At 46.2% G+C, this 22,301-nt stretch overlaps 1 protein-coding gene across 2 annotated transcripts in view; it reads right to left on the bottom strand.

Annotated features, from left to right (window-relative positions):
- Window positions 1-22,301, bottom strand: part of GALNT2 (polypeptide N-acetylgalactosaminyltransferase 2) — a 443,362-nt gene that overhangs the window by 272,451 nt on the left and 148,610 nt on the right. For both annotated transcript variants that reach the window (XM_063917730.1, XM_063917729.1), the window contains exons 4-6: window positions 7,860-7,958; window positions 6,528-6,595; window positions 4,689-4,754 (exon numbers count right to left, since the gene is read on the bottom strand). In XM_063917730.1, coding sequence (XP_063773800.1) covers window positions 4,689-4,754; window positions 6,528-6,595; window positions 7,860-7,958 — 233 coding nt within the window. The remainder of the gene's footprint in view (window positions 1-4,688; window positions 4,755-6,527; window positions 6,596-7,859; window positions 7,959-22,301) is intronic.

Genomic DNA, 22,301 nt, shown 5'->3' on the forward strand with positions numbered 1-22,301 from the left:
ACTGAAAGGTTCTTGCATGAAACCTGCCGAATGGAATCGCTTCGTAGGAAGCTACCATTTTTCCCAGGATCCGCGTGCAGTGATGCCCCGACACCTGTTTTGGTTTTAGGAGGCCTCTGACTAGAGATGACAGCTCCTTGGCCTTCTCCTCCGGGAGAAACACTTTTCTCTGTTCTGTGTCCAGAACCATCCCCAGGAACAGTAGACGTGTCGAAGGGACCAGCTGTGACTTTGGAATATTTAGAATCCAGCCGTGCTGTTGTAGCACTTCCCGAGATAGTGCTACCCTGACCAACAACTGCTCTCTGGACCTCGCCTTTATCAGGAGATCGTCCAAGTACGGGATAATTAAAACTCCCTTCTTTCGAAGGAGTATCATCATTTCGGCCATTACCTTGGTAAAGACCCTCGGAGCCGTGGACAGACCGAACGGCAACGTCTGGAAATGGTAATGACAATCCTGTACCACAAATCTGAGGTACTCCTGGTGAGGATGGTAAATGGGGACATGCAGGTAAGCATCCTTGATGTCCAGTGATACCATGTAATCCCCCTCGTCCAGGCTTGCAATAACCGCCCTGAGCGATTCCATCTTGAACTTGAATTTTTTTATATATGTGTTCAAGGATTTCAAATTTAAAATGGGTCTCACCGAACCGTCCGGTTTCGGTACCACAAACATTGTGGAATAGTAACCCCTTCCTTGTTGAAGTAGGGGCACCTTTACCATCACTTGTTGTGAATACAGCTTGTGAATTGCCTGTAACACTGCCTCCCTGCCTGAGGGAGTGGTTGGCAAGGCAGATTTGAGGAAACGGCGGGGGGGAGACGTCTCGAAATCCAGCTTGTACCCCTGAGATACTACTTGAAGGATCCAGGGATCCACCCGTGAGCGAGCCCACCGATTGCTGAAATATTTGAGACGGGCCCCCACCGTACCTGGCTCCGCCTGTGAAGCCCCAGCGTCATGCTGTGGACTTAGAGGAAGCGGGGGAGGACTTTTGCTCCTGGGAACTGGCTGTATGCTGCAGCTTCTTTCCCCTACCTCTGCCTCTGGGCAGAAAGGACGCACCTTTAACCCGCTTGCCCCTATTGGGCCGAAAGATCTGTACCTGATAATACGGTGCTTTCTCTGGTTGTGAGGGAACATGGGGTAAAAATGTAGACTTCCCAGCTGTTGCTGTGGAAACGAAGTCCGAGAGACCATCCCCGAACAACTCCTCACCCTTATAAGGCAGAACTTCCATGTGTCGTTTGGAATCTGCATCTCCTGTCCACTGCCGAGTCCATAACCCTCTCCTGGCAGAAATGGACATTGCACTAATTTTGGATGCCAGCCGGCAAATATCCCTCTGTGCATCCCTCATGTATAAAAGTGCGTCTTTTATATGCTCTACGTTTAGCAATATAGTGTCCCTGTCTAGGGTATCTATATTTTCTGACAGGGAATCTGACCACGCAGCAGCAGCACTGTACATCCAGGCTGAAGCAATAGCCGGTCTCAGTATAACACCTGTGTGTGTGTATATAGATTTCAGGATAACCTCCTGCTTTCTATCAGCAGATTCCTTCAGGGCGGCCGTATCCGGAGACGGTAGTGCCACCTTCTTTGACAAGCGTGTGAGCGCTTTATCCACCCTAGGGGATGTTTCCCAGCGTGACCTATCCTCTGGCAGGAAAGGGTACGCCATCAGTAACCTCTTAGAAATTACCAGCTTTTTATCAGGGGAAGCCCACGCATCTTCACACACTTCATTTAACTCTTCAGATGGAGGAAAAGCTACTGGTAGTTTTTTCTCTCCAAACATAATACCCTTTTTTGTGGTACCGGGGGTAACATCAGAAATGTGCAACGCATTTTTCATTGCCTCAATCATGTAACGTGTGGCCCTACTGGAAGTTACATTAGTCTCATCGTCGTCGACACTGGAGTCAGTATCCGTGTCGACATCTGTGTCTGTCATCTGAGGTAGCGGGCGTTTTAGAGCCCCTGATGACTTTTGAGACGCCTGGGCAGGCACAGGCTGAGAAGCCGGCTGTCCCACATTAGGTATGTCGTCAAACCTTTTATGCAAGGAGTCGACACTGTCGCGTAATTCCTTCCACAGCACCATCCCCTCAGGTGTCGACCCCGCAGGGGGTGACATCACGTTTACAGGCATTTGCTCCGCCTCCACATAAGCCTCCTCATCAAACATGTCGACACAGCCGTACCGACACACCGCAAACACACAGGGAATGCTCTTACAGAGGACAGGACCCCACAAAGCCCTTTGGGGAGACAGAGAGAGAGTATGCCAGCACACACCAGAGCGCTATATAACACAGGGATCCCACTATAAATGAGTGTTTTTCCTTATAGCTGCTTTTTTATATATCATATATATATCTATACTGCGCCTAAATTTAGTGCCCCCCCTCTCTTTTTTACCCTTCTGTAGTGTTCAGACTGCAGGGCAGAGCCAGGGAGCTTCCTTCCAGCGGAGCTGTGAGGGAAAAATGGCGCCAGTGTGCTGAGGGAGATGGCCCCGCCCCTTTATCGGCGGACTTTCTCCCGCTTTTTCTGTAATACTGGCAGGGGTAATTTTACATCTATATAGCCTCTAGGACTATATATGATGTATATTTGCCAGCCAAGGTGTCATATATTGCCCTCAGGGGGCTCCCCCCTTACACCCCCCCCCCCCCCCCCAGCGCCCTGCACCCATCAGTGACCGGAGTGTGAGGTGTACATGAGGAGCAATGGCGCACAGCTGCAGTGCTGTGCGCTACCTTGGTGAAGACCGAAGTCTTCTGCCGCCGATTTTCCGGACCTCTTCGTTGCTTCTGGCTCTGTAAGGGGGACGGCGGCGCGGCACTGGGAACGAACACCAAGGTCGGGTCCTGCGGTCGATCCCTCTGGAGCTAATGGTGTCCAGTAGCCTAAGAAGCCCAAACTACCACCTGTTAGGTAGGTTCGCTTCTTCTCCCCTTAGTCCCTCGCTGCAGTGAGTCTGTTGCCAGCAGATCTCACTGTAAAATAAAAAAACCTAAATATAATTTCTTTCTAGGAGCTCAGGAGAGCCCCTAGTGTGCATCCAGCTCAGCCGGGCACAAGATTCTAACTGAAGTCTGGAGGAGGGTCATAGTGGGAGGAGCCAGTGCACACCAGTTAGACCTAAAGCTTTCTTTATAGTTGTGCCCAATCTCCTGCGGAGCCGCTATTCCCCATGGTCCTTACGGAGTCCCAGCATCCACTTAGGACGTTAGAGAAATGTCCTTAATGGCCTCAATCATGAGTTGCACTCCCTTAGCAAGGGATGCCTCACCCCCCAGCATATCCCCCTCACCGTCTCCTGTATCAGAGTCGGTATCCGTGTCGGCCTGCATTATTTGGGCAATAGCACGCTTTTTAGGATATATATCAGGGGTCTTGGATGAGGTAGCGGGAGCATAATATGACAAAACCTCTACAGATCTTTTCAAAACCTGTGTTTGTCTCATTATGAGCTAATCTAGATGAAATCTAGGGTTCGGATTCAGCAGGCTAAGACAGTATACTGCATTCCTGAGTACACGAAATACACTCCTCTGGAGAAGACACACACTCTGCAGCACAAGATACAGAGTCCCTAGACATAGTAATGTGAGATATATACACATACACACACACAAAAATGTCAGACACAGTTTCCCCCAAAGAACCTTCAGAAAGAGACAGAGTATAAGAAGCCAGCACACACAGCGCCCCATGCCTGGCGCTGACTGAGTAACCTTAATAGATATAACAGTTAATAACACTCTCTCCCTCCCCCTTTCTATAACACCCTGGTACCACAGAGGATAACTGGAGTGAAGTGGAGGGCAGCGCTCCCTGTCAGAGTCTCTGTAGTGTGATCTGCAGGGAGAAAATGGCGCTGAGAGTTCTGGTTCCGCTCTGAGAAGCCCTGCCCCCTGTAATGGCGCATCTTCCCGCATTTATTATTTTATACTGGCCTGAGGTGTGCTTGCTACTAACAGTGGGATTAGCCCGTTAGCTTAGTTGACCAGTGTTAGGGTTTTGCGCTGGCCCAGGACGCCCCTCACAACGTGTACCTCTGAGCCCTCCGGAGCGCAGCTTCAGAGCTGCGCTCCCACTCTTGTGCCGCCATTCCCGCCGGCGCCCCGCGTCATACTCCCCACCGCATCTTCTTGCTCTGTTAGGGGTGGCGTCAGTGCTGCGGGAGCGTGCGGTCGCCTCCGGGGCTTGCAATCATCACCCTCAGGAGCTCAGTGTCCTGTCAGCGGAGGTAGGAGCCATTAACCTCTAGAGTTGGATCCTACTCCCCCCCTAAGTCCCACGAAGCAGGGAGGCTGTTGCCAGCAGCCTTCCTGCACCTAACATCTCTTTAAAAATAATAAAACTAGAAAAGCACTTAGGAGCTCCCATAGCTGTGACCGGCTCCACCGGGCACATTTTCTAAACAGAGTCTGGTGGGAGGGGCATAGAGGAAGGAGCCAGCTCACGCTGTTAAGCTCTTGAAGTGCCCATGGCTCCCGGGGGACCCGTCTATACCCCATGATACTAATGTGGACCCCAGCATCCTCTAGGATTTAAGAGAAAATGTCCTCATAACATACTGAAAATAAAAACATTAATGTTGCATGTAAATGCGGTTGGAAACACATTTGAGCACTCTGACGTTTTTTTAATTCACAGATCTGCATACCTTCTCGTCTGTAGTTCCTGAGTACCCGTACTTTTTCTATCCTGCCAAGTAAGGCACCATCATCAGCTACAAAAAACAAAAGGAAAATGAAAAAAAGTAAGAAGAGCAAAATGTATTTGTTCATTTAGGGCAATATATAATTAGATAATCAAGAGAGTTGAGGTAGGTGAAATTGACCATTATGCTAGAGATTAAAGTACAAACCAATCATAGCAACCCATATAAACATGACTTCAGTTACCTAAAATAGTTTGCTGCCAATGGTAATTCTCTCTCACAGGACACCCTACCTGGAGTATTTAGTACATAGGTACTTCTGATTTGATCTGTTCTGGTCATTTTACCACAGTATATACAGTAGACAAGTCTGCAACCAGCAACCCAACAGCAAAAAAGATCCTGACTAGCTAATATTCAATATTTCAGCAGTTGTGTGTCGAGATACCTATGTACTTTGTGTACAATTAAGATCCTTAAGGCCCATATAGACGGGCCGATGCGGGAGAGATGTGTGCTGAGCGAACCGCTCAGCACACATCTCTCCTGCCGCTCAGCACAGCGCGATCGGTGCTGAGCGTGCGGGGGGAGAAAGGAGGGGGGGGCGCTCATTTCACCCAGGCCAATCTAGCACCAGCGATAGCGATGCGCGGGGCTGCGCATCGCTATCGCTGTAGGGGGTACACACGGAGTGTTGATGTTCAAATTCTAAGCAATCTAGTCAGATTGCTTAGAATATCGCTCCATGAGTACCCCCCTTTAGCCTCTACCCGGCGTAAAAATTTTGAGAAGTAGAGTCACCTTGTCTGCCAATGTGGAAATCTTAACTGTCATTTTTTTCGTTTGATGGCATTCTGAGTTTTATCTCTGCTATTATCCAGTCTAATTTTATTACGGTTTTGTTCCCAACTAAAAAGCGCAATAGAAAAATCTGGCGCTATATACCGCTAGTAAGTTTTAATAATAGAGGGAATTTGGATGCAATATTCTACACATGCCACATCATGTGACAAAGGACTAAATTAAACGTTACGAAAATATTGTTAATATTGATTACTTCAGACACATTGTTGAGGAGAGAAATTCAGAGAAAGCAAAGCTTAAGGGGGGTACTCACGAAGCGATCGCCGCTTAAAATCTAAGCAATCGACTAGATTGCTTAGATTTTAAGCAGTGATCTCTCGGTGTGTACCCCTCACAGCGATAGCGATGCGCAGCCCCGCGCATAGCCATCGCTGGTGCTAGATTGGCCTGCATGCAGGCCAATCTAGCGGGTCGCTCACTTCACCTGCTGGGTGAAATGAGCGCCCCCCCACACGCTCAGCACACATCGCACTGTGCTGAGCGGTGGAAGAGGTGTGTGCTGAGTGGTTGGCTCAGCACACATCTCTACCGCATCAGCCGGAGTAAGTACTAGCCTTTACTGCACCATGACTAGGGGTTAAGTGGAAAATCTAAGCAATCTTATAACAGATCTCAGATTAGTTTATCTATGAATAGCTCAGGTTATTTAAGTGAACTACAAACCACATTCTGTTCCATGGGCTGCCCTTCACAGCAATGAAGCATGCTCTATTGGTTTGTTGCTTAAGCAGTTGTAGATGTAGTAATAAAGTTAAAGAAAAATGCACTAAATAACACTTTTCAAGAGCTGAAGGTTAATTGGTGACTTGCAGGAATCAAACAGGAGCACCAGAAGCATTCAAGCATTTGTTACTGTAGTTTGCGGCACATAGTACTGTAACTCAGAAAATCCATATCCATATGTTTTTGCTAAATAATCTTGTAAATCCATTCTACAATTCCAAGTGACTGTTTGATTTATAAAAGATGTAAACTCACCACTGTCACTGTAATCATCAACTAGTATAATTTCTTTTATAAGGTGCACAGGACTTTTTTTCAATACACTGAAAGAAGAAAAAAAAAATATTACTTTATGACTATTCAGAAAGAGAATTATGAAGCATATTGATTAAATACAAAGCAACAACGTGGTATATCATAAGAGAAAGTTAACAACCTATGACCCTAAAGTACATTGGAGACAATGCAACAAGTTTGTCCTTCCCGACATTAAGAAACTGCTACTCAGAATATCAAGTTCTAGCAAGCACAGTTGCTATTTTGATATTGCAACTATAGAATATGACAACTCACCTCTGTTAGATCATAACAACCTACCTGTTCCCATGCAATACTCATAATGGTCTCATCCAAATGTCCTAAACCTATTTCCAATTATGATTAACAATAAAATATGTACTCAGTGTCATTTCTTATATGTATTCAAATGAGAAGGAGGCATTATATTAGATCAGTCAGTGGGGAGTGAGTGTATGAGGTAACGTTACAGAGTGCACTCCCCTTCCGCACTTTTTAATCTATTCCCAGCAGCTCCTGTTTATCAACAGCTTCAGGGCTTACAACATGGTGACTCAGTAGCTCAAGTTCACAGTCATCTACAGCAATCACAGGCTTGGTCCCTGGTTTGGTTGAAAGGCTGAATAACCAGTACCATGCTGACCATAAGGGGACCATATATGCCACAAACCAGGTCAGGAATTCAAACATCCCCACTGCAAAGTGTAATCTACCTGTTCAGAAACCTGTTGTGCCGGTCTCTTGTGACTGCTGTCCTTATTGTTTACTTGTTACTTGAGTAGCTCAATTAACGAGTAAACAATAAGGACAGCAGTCACAAGAGACCGGCGCAACAGGTTTCTGAACAGGTAGATTACACTTTGCAGTGGGGATGTTTGAATTCCTGACCTGGTTTGTGGCATATATGGTCCCCTTATGGACAGCATGGTACTGGTTATTCAGCCTTTCAACCAAACCAGGGACCAAGCCTGTGATTGCTGTATATGACTGTTAACCTAGACCAAGTAACTGCTCCTCCAGATACTAAACCCAATCTATTTTTAATCAGGCAGGCACCAACACCTGATCAACAAAAAGTATGGCGACTGTATGGTGTCTGAGAGACAGCTCGGCATAAATATCAATGGCAACCTCCAACATCCCTGGGCACTGTTTTAAAATAAAAAATACTAAGCTAGCTGACCGGTATGCACTACTGTGTGTCCATCATATGTTTGCACACTCCCATGACCCCCCCCCCCCCCCCCCCCCTCCCCGATCCTTCATTCAGGAAAAATGAGAAACACTCACCTGATAACAGTGCGGAGTAAGGCAGACCTGGCCTCATTATGGAAGGTAATCACTACACTGGTTGATGGTAAATCAGTTAGCCAATGTTTCTTACGACATCTTTAAAAATATAAAAAATAATGCATTTTAGTTTACACAGGAAAAACACAATTTTGTAGTGTCAGTTTCTTATACAGTGCAGCAAATTTTATTGCGCTTTACAATTAGAAACAGTGATCTAACAAAAGTGGGTAATAACAGACAGAGGTAGGAAGGCCCTGCTTGCAAGAGACAATATTAATTCACACTTGCATAAAATCACACTTTGCTTCTATTATTTCATGTGATCTTCCAAAGTAGAAAAGGTGGCTAGGGGTTTGAGAGATTGTGACTTGTAAACACAACAACTAAAATGAATAATAGAATGAATATTAAAATTTTATTAATCACATCAGTCTTTATTCCTCACTGGAGAGTAGTCTAACTTCCCGAGTTTGGTATAAAGTGTAAGGTCATAAATGTAGACATAGATGGGGGATCACAATGTTAAATGTTTATACAGGTTGAGTATCCCTTATCCAAAATGCTTGGGACCAGAGTTATTTTGGATATCGTATTTTTCCGTATTTTGGAATAATTACATACCATAATGAGATATCATGGTGATGGGACCTAAATCTAAGCACAGAATGCATTTATGTTACATATACACCTTATACACACAACCTGAAGGTAATTTTAGCAAATATTTTTTATAACTTTGTGCATTAAACAAAGTGTCACTACATTCACACAATTCATTTATGTTTCATATACACCTTATACACACAGCCTTAAGGTCATACAATACAATATTTTTAATAACTTAATGTATTAAACAAAATTTGTGTACATTGAGCCATCAAAAAACAATGGTTTCACTATCTCACTCTCACTCAAAAAAGTCCGTATTTCGGAATATTCCGTATTTCGGAATATTTGGATATGGGATACTCAACCTGTATTGTGAATGTCGACCACGCAGTTTTCTATAAACATGCTAACTAACTGCATAAGCCTACCCACAGGGGGGGGGGGGGGGGGAATCATTTGGCAACATTCACTGATGTATATATCTACGGTATATCACCTGGAGTTACTGCTGGACATGAAAGTAAGTGACTTTCCAGTTGCTGGCAGAGTACTGAAACCACATCATCATCCAGACAGTGATATTTTTATATGACTGCACCTTAAGAATAAACAGTGGCGTGCGGATGTGTGCATAAGTAATTAATTACACAAAGACTTGTAGGTCCACTGCCAATATCAACATTAACGTCAAACATCAGTTGTGCATTATAAGCCAATCCGTACGAATACAACATAAAGGGTTATTTGGCTGATCATATTTTTTTTTTAGTCACGATGGAGACGTGTTAGGCCCACCGAGTGTAACTATAGCAGAAAATCATTATTTTTGGCAGCCAAATGCTGGTAATAACACATTTAATTATATTGCACAATGCATGAATGAACATTCATGTGACAGAAATACACAAATCCCAATGCAACAACTAATAATGGTGGCAATTCAATTAGCACCACAGGGATATGGCTCCTGGGTTAAAAGCCCAGAACTACTCAATTACTCCCATGGTAATACCACAACTAGCCCTTAACTGAGGGTACGAGCAGAAAGCTGCATTAACTACAGTCTTGGGGCTAGTCACGGGCTTCTCACATGTGTTAACAACATCGCACCAGACACTTAAACTGAGAGATGCAGGTTACCCTGGGCATTAGACAAGGTAAGGTGCACCACCTGGGTCAAGTGTCGGGTGCAAAGAAGTCAACTGAATAGCTCTAGGCATTTAACCTGGGAGCTACATCCCTGCAGTGCAAATTGCATTGTCCCGATTGTCTTAGATAAGGGAGTGGATAAAAAGATGTAGCCCTCTGAAGCAACCAGACTGCCAGCAGAAGCTTTCATGCACTCATTAGTAAGACAATAATCCACTGACCTTAACAAAAATTGCACCCAAAATGTTGGCAACAGCATTTTGAGCAGCATGCAAATGTTTCCTTGCAGCATTGCTACTACTAAAATTTGTAGCATGGACTCAACATTTGGCCTAGCACAAGTCAGTCAGGATTTAGTCTCAGCTGACAATGTTTTTATGTACTAACAATTTTATTTGTTGCCATTTGCAGTAATAGAAAATATTACCCATAGATTACAATGAAATTGTTTTATTAGTTATCTCAGAAACAGAGCACACACACACACACACACACACACACACAACTTTATTAAACTTATGCTAGCAAACAAATTTCTTCCCCCATACAAATGCCAACACTATGCATGAGGTTCAGCCCCCTGAGGGGGTATACACTTATTGAAGCAAACCGAGGAGAATAAACAGAACACATTTTGTGGGCAATTCCCCAAGTTCCAGTAACATGCATAATGATGCACTAGAAATATGTCTAGGTATGCGGAGGCGGACAACTCATGAGGTGCACTGTGAAAGAGCACAAGTGTTACACAGCCAATTATGCCGCTTTCACATCGTAATGCCGGGTCGCACCCAGGAACTGAAAACAGGTCCTTTCCAGAGTGACCCGGCATTGGACGCCTTTACATTATCTTCACTGCCCAGCTATATGCCGGGTCGGGTTGCCATACCGGGCAAGTGGGGGGGGGGTGGAACCAGCATCAGGGGCGGCTGCGGAGACGGCTCTGGGAGATTATCTCCACGTCGCCTCTGCCTATGCTGTGAATGGATCCCGGGTCGCCCAGGACGAGCCCACTTTTCTGGTAGAATGGGCCTTCACCGAAGTCTGTAACGGCAATCCAGCCGTAGAATGGGCATGCTGAATCGTATGACAGATCCAGCCCGCAATAGTCTGTTTGGAAGCAGGAGCCCCAATCTTGTTGGGAGCATACAGGACAAACAGAGCCTCCGTTTTCCTAATCCGAGCCGTTCTGGCGACATAAATTTTCACAGCTCTGACTACATCGAGGGACTTTGATTCCACTAAGGCGTCAGTAGCCACTGGCACCATAGGTTGGTTCATGTGGTATGATGAAACCACTTTCGGCAGAAATTGCTGACGAGTCCTCAACTCTGCTCTATCCTCATGGAAAATCAAATAGGGGCTCTTGTGAGACAAAGCCGCCAATTCAGAAACCCGCCTCGCGGATGCCAAGGCCAACAACATGACCACTTTCCAAGTGACGAATCTCAACTCTACCTTCTGTAAAGGTTCAAACCAATGTGATTGAAGGAACTGCAACACCACGTTAAGATCCCATGGTGCCACAAATGGAGGTTGGATGTGCAACACGCCTTTCACGAAAGTCTGAACTTCTGGAAGGGAGGCCAATTGTTTTTGAAAGAAAACCGATAAGGCTGAAACTTGTACTTTGAGCCCAACTTTAGGCCCGCATCCACACCTGCCTGTAGAAAATGGAGAAAACGTCCTAACTGAAACTCTTCCGTAGGAGCCTTCTTGAATTCACACCAAGACACATATTTCCTTCAAATACGATGGTAATGTTTAGACTTTACCCCTTTTCTAGCCTGAAGAAGTGTGGGAATGACTTCACAGGGGATACCCTTTCGGGCTAGGATCCGCCGCTCAACCGCCAAGCCGTCAAACGTAGCCGTTGTAAGTCTTGATACACGCACACCCCCTGCTGTAGCAGATTCTCTTGTAGAGGGAGAGGCCAGGGATCTCCTAGAGTAATTCCTGAAGATCTGGATACCAAGCCCTCCTTGGCCAGTCTGGAACAATGAGGATCACCTGAATCTTTGTTCTTCTTATGATCTTTAACACTTTTGGAATGAGAGGAAGCGGAGGGAATACATACACCGACTGAAAACCCAAGGTGTTACTAGTGCGCCCAAAGCTATTGCTCGAGGGTCCCTCGACCTGGAACAATATCTCTGCAGTTTCTTGTTGAGACGAGACGCCATCATGTCTATTTGAGGAATTCCCCAACGACTTGTCACCTCTGTGAAGACCTCTTGATGAAGACCTCACTCCCCTGGATGGAGATCGTGTCTGCTGAGGAAGTCTGCTTCCCAGTTGTCCACTCCTGGAATGAAGATCGCTGACAGAGCGCTTGTATGTCTTTCCGCCCAACTGAGAACTTTTGTGGCTTCTACCATCGCCGCTCTGCTTTTTGTTCCGCACTGGCGATTTATGTACGCTACTGCTGTTATATTGTACGACTGAATAAGGACGGGCAGATTGCGCAGATGATGTTCCGCTTGAAGAAGGCCGTTTTAAATGGCCCTTAACTCCAGAACGTTTATGTGTAGACAAGTTTCTTGGCTTGACCATCTTCCCTGCACCCCAGCCTCGGAGACTCGCATCCGTGGTTACCAGGATCCATCCTAGATCCCGAAACTGCGCCCCTCTAGGAGGTGAGAGCTGTTCAGCCACCACAGGAGTGAGATTCTGGTCTTGGAAGACAGGATTATTCTTTGGTGCATGTGCAGGTGGGATCCGGACCACTTGTCCAACAGGTCCCACTGAAACACTCTGGCATGAATCTGCCAAACTGAATGGCCTCGTAGGCCGCCACCATTTTTCCCAGTAACCGAGTGCATTGATGGATTGACACTCTTGCCGGTTTCAGAATTTGTTTGACCAGGTTCTGAATTTCCAGAGCTTTTTCCACTGGAAGAAAAATTCTCTGTAATTCTGTGTCCAGAATCATTCCCAAAACAGACAGCCGCGTCTTCGGAACCAACTGTGATTTCGGCAAGTTTAGGAGCCAACCATGTTGTTGCAGAACCGTCAGGGAGAGCGTAATGTTCTGCAGTAACTGGTCCCTGGATCTCGCCTTTATCAGGAGATCGTCCAAGTACGGGAGAATGCGCAGGAGAACCATCATTAACGCCAGTACTTTGGTGAAAGCCCTCGGAGCCGTGGACAGACCAAACGGCAACGTCTGGAATTGGTAATGACAATCCTGAACTGCAAACCTCAGGTAAGCATGATGCAGAGGATAAATGGGAACGTGCAAGTAGGCATCCTTTATGTCTACAGACACAATAAAATCCCCTTGCTCCAGAGTGGAGATCACCGCCCGGAGAGATTCCATCTAGAATTTGAATTTTCTTATGTAGAAATTGAGGGATTTTAGATTCAGGATTGGTCTGACCGAGCCATCTGGCTTCGGGACCACGAACAGGCTAGAATAAAATCCTTCTCCCTGTTGTGACGGGGGAACCTTGATAATGACCTGAATTTGACACAACTTTTTGCGTCGCGTTCAACCTCCCTGTCCAGAAAAGAAGCTGGTAAGGCCGATTTGAAACTCTAGTTTGTACCCCTGGGACACTATTTCCAAAACCCATGGGTCCAGGGCCGAACGAATCCACAACTGACTGAAGAGTTTCAGACGTGCCCCCACCGGTGCGGACTCCTGCAGAGGAGCCCCAGTGTCATGCGGTGGATTTGGCAGAAGCCGGGGAGGACTTCTGCTCCTGGGAACCTGCTACTGTCGGTTACTTTTTTCATTTCCCCCTTCCTCTATTAGCAAGAAAGGAAGAACCTCAGCCTATCTTGTATTTATTGGTCCGAAAGGACTACATCTGATATGTTTTCTTTTGTTGTGCAGGAACATAAAGTAAAAAGGACAACTTACCCGCGGTAGCCGTAGATACCAAATTGGCGAGGCCGTCACCCAACAAGACACCAGCTCTATATTGTAGAGATTCCATATTTTTCTTAGAGTCAGCATCAGCATTCCATTGATGAAAACCACAATGCTCGTCTAGCTGAGACTGCCATGGCATTGGCCTTTGCACTCAAAAGGCCAACATCCCTTGCAGCTTCCTTTAGGTAGGCTGCAGCGTCCCTGATATAACCTAGTGTCAATAGAATGCTATCCCTATCCAGGGTATCTATATCAGATGACAAATTATCCGCCCATTTTTCGATAGCACTACTCACCCACGCAGATGCAATGGCTGGCCTAAGCAGCGTACCTGTGGTGACATAAATGGATTTCAATGTACAGTAGTTTCCTGCCTACGATCCGCAGGATCCTTAAGGGCTGTCAGGGGACGGAAGAACCACCTTTTTGGACAGTCGTGATAGAGCCTTGTCCACAATGGGTGGTGACTCCCACTTTTCCCTATCCCCAGAGGAAAACAGATACGTCACCGGAATCCTTTCGGGAATCTGAAACTTTTTGTCAGGATTTTCCCAAACATTTTCAAATATAGTGTTCAGTTCATGAGAGGGAGGAAACGTTACCTCAGGCTTCTTCCCCTTATACATACAGACCCTTTTGTCAGGAACAGGAGGGTCCTCCGAGATATCTAATACGTCTTTTATCGCCACAATCATGTACCGAATGCTCTTTGCCAATTTCGTATCACTATAGTCAACACTGGAGTCAGAGTCCGTGTCGGTATCCGTGTCTGCCAACTGGGCAAATGATCACTTTTGTGACCCCGAGGGGGTCTGGACTTGTAACAATGCATCCTCCACAGATTTCTTCCATGCCTGATTCTGAGACTCAGATGTATCCAATCTCTTATTAATAAGAGCCACATTAACATTCAAAGCATTCAACACATTTACCCAATCAGGAGTCGGCGTTGCCGACAGGGTCACTCCCACAGCCGTTTGTGTCCCTAATACAGTCTCCTCCTGGGAAGAGCACTCCGCCTCAGACATGCCGACACACGAGTATTCACCACTCACAGACACACTGGGCATATAGGGGACAGACCCACCTAAAGTCTGTCAGAGAGACACAGAGAGAGTTTGCCAGCCCACAACCCAGCGCTTCACCAACGGTTCTGAAAACACTACATAATGCCCCAGACCTGCAGTGCTTTTATAATCAACATATATTGCACTAAATTTACTGTGCCCCCCCCCCCCCCCCCTTTTCACTCTGATACTTATGCAGCAGTGAGAGGAAGGACCAGGCGTCTCTGCAGCCTGTGTAGAGAAAATGGCGCTGGCTGTGTGAGCTGTGAGGGCTAAGCTCCGCCCCTGTAATGGCGCGCTTCAGTCCAGCTATTTTTCCAAATTTTTATACTGGTGGGGGTTAGGACAGTGCCCTGGCACTATGTCCCTTGTTGCCAGTGTCATATAGAGGTTTATATGCTGCCCAGGGTGCCCCCCCCCTCCGCGCCCTGTAGTGCCGCTGTGTGTGGGAGCATGGCGCGCAGTGAGATCGCTGTGCGGTACCTCAGAAGCCATCACTGAAGTCTCCTGTGCTTCTTCTACTCACCTGTCTTCTGGCTCTGCAAGGGGGATGACGGCTGGCTCTGGGAACGAGCATCTAGGCGTACCTAGCGATCAGACCCTCAGGAGCTAATGGTGTCCTGTAGCCAAGAAGCTGAGCCTTTAAACTCACTAGAAGTAGGTCTAACTTCTCTCCCCTAAGTCCCACGAAGCAGGGATACTGTTGCCAGCAGTTCTCCCTGAAAATAAAAAACCTAACTTAAGTCTTTTCAGAGAAACTCAGTAGAGCTCCTCAAAGTGCATCCAGTCTCCCTGGGCACAATTCTAAACTGGAGTCTGGAGGAGGGGCATAGAGGGAGGAGCCAGTTCACACCCCTTTTGAAAGTCTTAAAGTGCCCATGTCTCCTGCGGATCTGGTCTATACCCCATGGTTCTTGATGTGACCCCAGCATCCTCTAGGACGTACGAGAAAGGGGTATTATTACCAACCACATTCAATACAATAAGCATTGCTTAGTTTTGCTTTATTTAAATGGCTTTAATTAATCATGTGACTGAAGATGCAAGTCTTTCTACACAAGGCATGTCGCTCAGAATGTAGCTAAATTGTTAAATAAAGACACAAAATGGGTCCCTTAAATAGCATAGGATAAGTCTCTGAATCTATCTAAATTGCTTTGGAAGTAAAATAAAGTAGACCATGCAAGTCCATAAAAATCACCATCCCAGCAGAGCAACAACACATTATGATTGACATAGTCTGAACATGAAAGCCGATAATTATACGCAAAGGATAGGCAATCCCATGAATATTTTACCATTCAAGCATAAAGGTCATTCCATGGTAACAAACGTTACTATTTGAAAAATATTTCATGTGAAATATATTTTTTTAGCATGTGTTTTGAATATTTTGTGCAAAGTAAATGTTTGTGTGGTACATGATATGCTTTAATTTTGATGCAAAGCTTGTCATGAAAACTGGTAACAAACGTTACATAAAAAGACCATTTTCATGGAATGACCAATAAGCAGCTAGGTAACTCACATAAAAGGAGTTCCTCAGTCAAATGCAATAAGTGAAAGAGCAATTGCCAAGCATGAAAGGACCCATATAGGAAGTCAGCTAGGCTCCATAAACATCACTCACATACATCTCCATGAAATATGCTCACATGTGCAATACTGTGCACCTTGGTACTTAAATGATGTACAGCTGCAACAGAAGGAAAGTGGCCTGCTGATATCACGGATTAAGATGTCATTTTTTAGAATTGTTTTATACTGTTGATCAAACATCTAGAATGATAGCCGAAATGTTTCCTCTCTTCCGAAGAGTCATCAGGGTCTTCTTTATTTTACTAAAATAACTGCATCATATATCCCCATAGGGAAGGACAACATCCTACTTAGCCTACAGCACAAACCTTGAATATACATGACAATGAAAAAGTAAAGCAGTCTGTCAACGCACATCAACATGAGATCGCAAATTAAAATGACACTAAAACCATGGAGATCTGACTAACAACAACAGAAAAGATTACATTCCCCAGTAGCTCTCCTACTCACTATTACTTTCCAGATAATGCCACATGGAAGTTTCTGCACAAAGCTTTATAAAGGCAATAACAACCTAATTAACAATACAGAGAACAGTGGGGCAGATGTATTAACCTGGAGAAGGCATAAGGAAGTGATAAACCAGTGTTAAATGCAAGGTGATAGGAGCTGATTGGCTGGTGCGGTATCACCTTGCATTTAACACTGGTTTATCACTTCCTTATGCCTTCTCCAGGCTTAATACATCTGCCCCAGTGTTTGATAGAAAAGCCAAAATACAACCCAACAGGTTACTTACCTGGTAACTGGTCTTCAAGATATCCAGTGGATCCCAAGACGTTTTCTGCATGCCTACCACTACTTCTCTTACCGGCGTAAGCTCCTGCTACCCATAAGAAAAAAAGACTAGCTCCACAAGAGCAAGGATGTGGCAGACATCACTAGGACCTCCTTGCTCTAACCAACCTGATCTTTTTGTAAGATGGCCACACACTGCCAGAGGGAGTGAGAGTAAGCAATGGTATGTGTCAATCACCAGCTATCTTAAAAAATAAACCCAAATAAAATAAGAATTTACTTACCGATAATTCTATTTCTCGGAGTCCGTAGTGGATGCTGGGGTTCCTGAAAGGACCATGGGGAATAGCGGCTCCGCAGGAGACAGGGCACAAAAAAGTAAAGCTTTACTAGGTCAGGTGGTGTGCACTGGCTCCTCCCCCTATGACCCTCCTCCAGACTCCAGTTAGGTACTGTGCCCGGACGAGCATACACAATAAGGGAGGCATTTTGAATCCCGGGTAAGACTCATACCAGCCACACCAATCACACCGTACAACTTGTGATCTAAACCCAGTTAACAGTATGACAACAGAAAGGGCCTCTTAAAGATGGCTCCTTAACAATAACCCGAATTAGTTAACAATAACTATGTACAAGTATTGCAGATAATCCGCACTTGGGATGGGCGCCCAGCATCCACTACGGACTCCGAGAAATAGAATTATCGGTAAGTAAATTCTTATTTTCTCTATCGTCCTAAGTGGATGCTGGGGTTCCTGAAAGGACCATGGGGATTATACCAAAGCTCCCAAACGGGCGGGAGAGTGCGGATGACTCTGCAGCACCGAATGAGAGAACTCCAGGTCCTCCTTTGCCAGGGTATCAAATTTGTAAAATTTTACAAACGTGTTCTCCCCCGACCACGTAGCTGCTCGGCAGAGTTGTAATGCCGAGACCCCTCGGGCAGCCGCCCAAGATGAGCCCACCTTCCTTGTGGAGTGGGCTTTTACAGTTTTAGGCTGTGGCAGGCCTGCCACAGAATGTGCAAGTTGAATTGTGTTACAAATCCAACGAGCAATCGACTGCTTAGAAGCAGGTGCGCCCAACTTGTTGGGTGCATACAATATAAACAGCGAGTCAGATTTTCTGACTCCAGCCGTCCTTGCAATGTATATTTTTAAGGCTCTGACAACGTCCAACAACTTGGAGTCCTCCAAGTCGCTAGTGGCCGCAGGCACCACAATAGGTTGGTTCAGATGAAATGCTGATACCACTTTAGGGAGAAAATGCGGACGAGTCCGCAGTTCTGCCCTATCCGAATGGAAGATTAGATAAGGACTTTTATAAGATAAAGCCGCCAATTCAGATACTCTCCTGGCAGAGGCCAGGGCTAGTAACATAGTCACTTTCAATGTGAGATATTTCAAATCCACCTTTTTTAATGGTTCAAACCAATGGGATTTGAGGAAATCTAAAACTACATTTAGATCCCACGGTGCCACCGGAGGCACCACAGGAGGCTGTATATGCAGTACTCCCTTGACAAAAGTCTGGACCTCAGGGACAGAGGCCAATTCTTTTTGGAAGAATATTGACAGGGCCGAAATTTGAACCTTAATGGATCCCAATTTGAGACCCATAGATAATCCTGATTGCAGGAAATGTAGGAAACGACCCAGTTGGAATTCCTCCGTCGGAACCCTCCGATCCTCGCACCACGCTACATATTTTCGCCAAATGCGGTGATAATGTTTCACGGTGACTTCCTTCCGTGCCTTAATCAAGGTAGGAATGACTTCTTCTGGAATGCCTTTCCCTTTTAGGATCTGGCGTTCAACCGCCATGCCGTCAAACGCAGCCGCGGTAAGTCTTGAAAAAGACAGGGACCCTGCTGTAGCAGGTCCCTTCTCAGAGGTAGAGGCCACGGTTCGTCCGTGAGCATCTCTTGAAGTTCCGGATACCAAGTCCTTCTCGGCCAATCCGGAACCACTAGTATTGTTCTTACTCTTCTTTGCCGTATGATCTTCAATACCTTTGGTATGAGCGGCAGAGGAGGAAACACATACACTGACTGGTACACCCAAGGAGTTACCAGTGCGTCCACAGCTATTGCCTGTGGATCTCTTGACCTGGCGCAATATTTGTCCAGTTTCTTGTTGAGGCAAGACGCCATCATGTCTACAATTGGTCTTTCCCAACGGTCTATTAACATGTTGAAGACTTCTGGATGTAGACCCCACTCTCCCGGATGAAGATCGTGTCTGCTGAGGAAGTCTGCTTCCCAGTTGTCCACGCCCGGGATGAACACTGCTGACAGTGCTATCACGTGATTCTCCGCCCAGCGAAGAATCTTGGCAGCTTCTGCCATTGCACTCCTGCTTCTTGTGCCGCCCTGCCTGTTTACATGGGCGACCGCCGTGATGTTGTCCGACTGAATCAACACCGGCTTTCCTTGCAGGAGAAGTTCCGCCTGGCTTAGAGCATTGTAGATTGCTCTTAGTTCCAGAATGTTTATGTGAAGAGACTTTTCCAGACTCGTCCATACTCCCTGGAAGTTTCTTCCTTGTGTGACTGCTCCCCAGCCTCTCAGGCTGGCGTCCGTGGTCACCAGGATCCAATCCTGAATGCCGAATCTGCGGCCTTCTAATAGGTGAGCCTTCTGCAACCACCACAGAAGTGACACCCTTGTCTTTGGTGACAGGGTTATTCGCAGGTGCATCTGCAGATGCGACCCTGACCATTTGTCCAACAGATCCCTTTGGAATATTCTTGCATGGAATCTGCCGAATGGAATTGCTTCGTAAGAAGCCACCATTTTTCCCAGGACTCTTGTGCATTGATGTACTGACACTTTTCCTGGTTTTAGGAGGTTCCTGACCAGATCGGATAACTCCTTGGCTTTTTCCTCTGGAAGGAAAACCTTTTTCTGAACCGTGTCCAGAATCATTCCTAGGAACAGCAGACGAGTTGTCGGGATTAAATGGGATTTTGGAATATTCAGAATCCACCCGTGTTGTCTTAGCACCTCTTGAGATAGTGCTAAAGCTGTCTCCAGCTGTTCTCTGGACCTTGCCCTTATTAGGAGATCGTCCAAGTATGGGATAACTAATACGCCTTTTCTTCGAAGAAGAATCATCATCTCGGCCATTACCTTGGTAAAGACCCGAGGCGCCGTGGACAATCCGAACGGCAGCGTCTGAAACTGATAGTGACAGTTTTGAACAATGAACCTGAGGTACCCCTGGTGTGCGGGGTAAATCGGAACGTGTAGATACGCATCCTTGATGTCCAAGGATACCATAAAGTCCCCTTCTTCCAGGTTCGCTATCACTGCTCTGAGTGACTCCATCTTGAACTTGAACTTTTTTATGTAGAGGTTCAAGGACTTCAGATTTAGAATAGGCCTTACCGAGCCATCCGGCTTCGGTACCACAAATAGAGTGGAATAATACCCCTTTCCTTGTTGTAATAGGGGTACTTTGACTATCACCTGCTGAGCGTACAGCTTGTGAATGGCTTCCAACACCCTCTCCCTTTCGGAAGAGACGGTTGGTAAGGCAGACTTCAGGAAACGATGAGGAGGATCCGTCTCTAATTCCAACCTGTACCCCTGAGATATTATCTGCAGGATCCAGGGGTCTACCTGCGAGTGAGCCCACTGCGCGCTGTAATTTTTGAGACGGCCCCCCACTGTCCCCGAGTCCGCTTGAGAGGCCCCAGCGTCATGCTGAGGTTTTTGCAGGAGCCGGGGAGGGCTTCTGTTCCTGGGAAGGAGCTGCCTGTTGGTGTCTCTTCCCTCTTCCTCTGCCTCGTGGCAGGTACGACAAGCCCTTTGCTCTCTTATTTTTGTAGGAGCGAAAAGGCTGCGGTTGAAAGGTCGGTGCCTTTCTCTGTTGGGGAGTGACTTGAGGTAAAAAAGTGGATTTCCCGGCAGTAGCCGTGGCCACCAAGTCTGATAGACCAACTCCAAATAACTCCTCCCCTTTATACGGCAAAACCTCCATGTGACGTTTTGAATCCGCATCGCCTGTCCACTGTCGTGTCCATAAGGCTCTTCTGGCTGAAATGGACATAGCACTCACCCGAGATGCCAGTGTGCAAATATCCCTCTGTGCATCACGCATATAGATAAATGCATCCTTTATTTGTTCTAACGACAGTAAAACATTGTCCCTATCTAGGGTATCAATATTTTCAATCAGGGATTCTGACCAAACTACTCCAGCACTGCACATCCAGGCAGTTGCTATAGCTGGTCGTAGTATAACACCTGCATGTGTGTATATATTCTTTTGAATAACTTCCATCTTTCTATCTGATGGATCCTTAAGTGCGGCCGTCTCAGGAGAGGGTAACGCCACTTGTTTGGATAAGCGTGTGAGCGCCTTGTCCACCTTAGGGGGTGTTTCCCAGCGCGCCCTAACCTCTGGCGGGAAAGGGTATAATGCCAATAACTTTTTTGAAATTATCAACTTTTTATCAGGAGCAACCCACGCTTCATCACACACGTCATTTAATTCTTCTGATTCAGGAAAAACTGTTTGTAGTTTTTTCACACCATACATAATACCCTGTTTTACGGTATCTGTAGTATCAGCTAAATGTAACGTCTCCTTCATTGCCAAAATCATATAACGTGTGGCCCTACTGGAAAATACGTTTGAATTTCTACCGTCGTCACTGGAATCAGTGCCCGTGTCTGGGTCTGTGTCGACCGACTGAGGCAAAGGGCGTTTTACAGCCCCTGACGGTGTTTGAGGCGCCTGGACAGGCATTAATTGATTGTCCGGCCGCCTCATGTCCTCAACTGACTGTTTAAGGGAAGATAAACCATCACGTAATTCCACAAATAAAGGCATCCATTCTGGTGTCGACCCCCTGGGGGGTGACATCTGCATATTTGGCAATTGCTCCGCCTCCACACCAATATCGTCCTCATACATGTCGACACCACGTACCGACACACACCGCAAACTCACAGGGAATGCTCTAATGAAGACAGGACCCACTAGCCCTTTTGGGGAGACAGAGGGAGAGTCTGCCAGCACACACCACAAAGCGCTATATATACAAGGGATATCCTTATATTAAGTGCTCCCTTATAGCTGCTTTAATATATATATATATAGCCATTAATGTGCCCCCCCTCTCTGTTTTACCCTGTTTCTGTAGTGCAGTGCAGGGGAGAGACCTGGGAGCCGTTCTGACCAGCGGAGCTGTGACAGAAAATGGCGCCGTGTGCTGAGGAGATAGGCCCCGCCCCTTTTTCGGCGGGTTCTTCTCCCGCTATTTTTCCAGTCAGGCAGGGGTTAAATATCTCCATATAGCCCCTATGGGCTATATGTGAGGTATTTTTAGCCTTGTATAAGGTTTATATTTGCCTCTCAGAGCGCCCCCCCCCAGCGCTCTGCACCC

Source organism: Pseudophryne corroboree, chromosome 4, assembly GCF_028390025.1.
Source record: "Pseudophryne corroboree isolate aPseCor3 chromosome 4, aPseCor3.hap2, whole genome shotgun sequence".
Lineage (NCBI taxonomy): Eukaryota > Metazoa > Chordata > Amphibia > Anura > Myobatrachidae > Pseudophryne > Pseudophryne corroboree.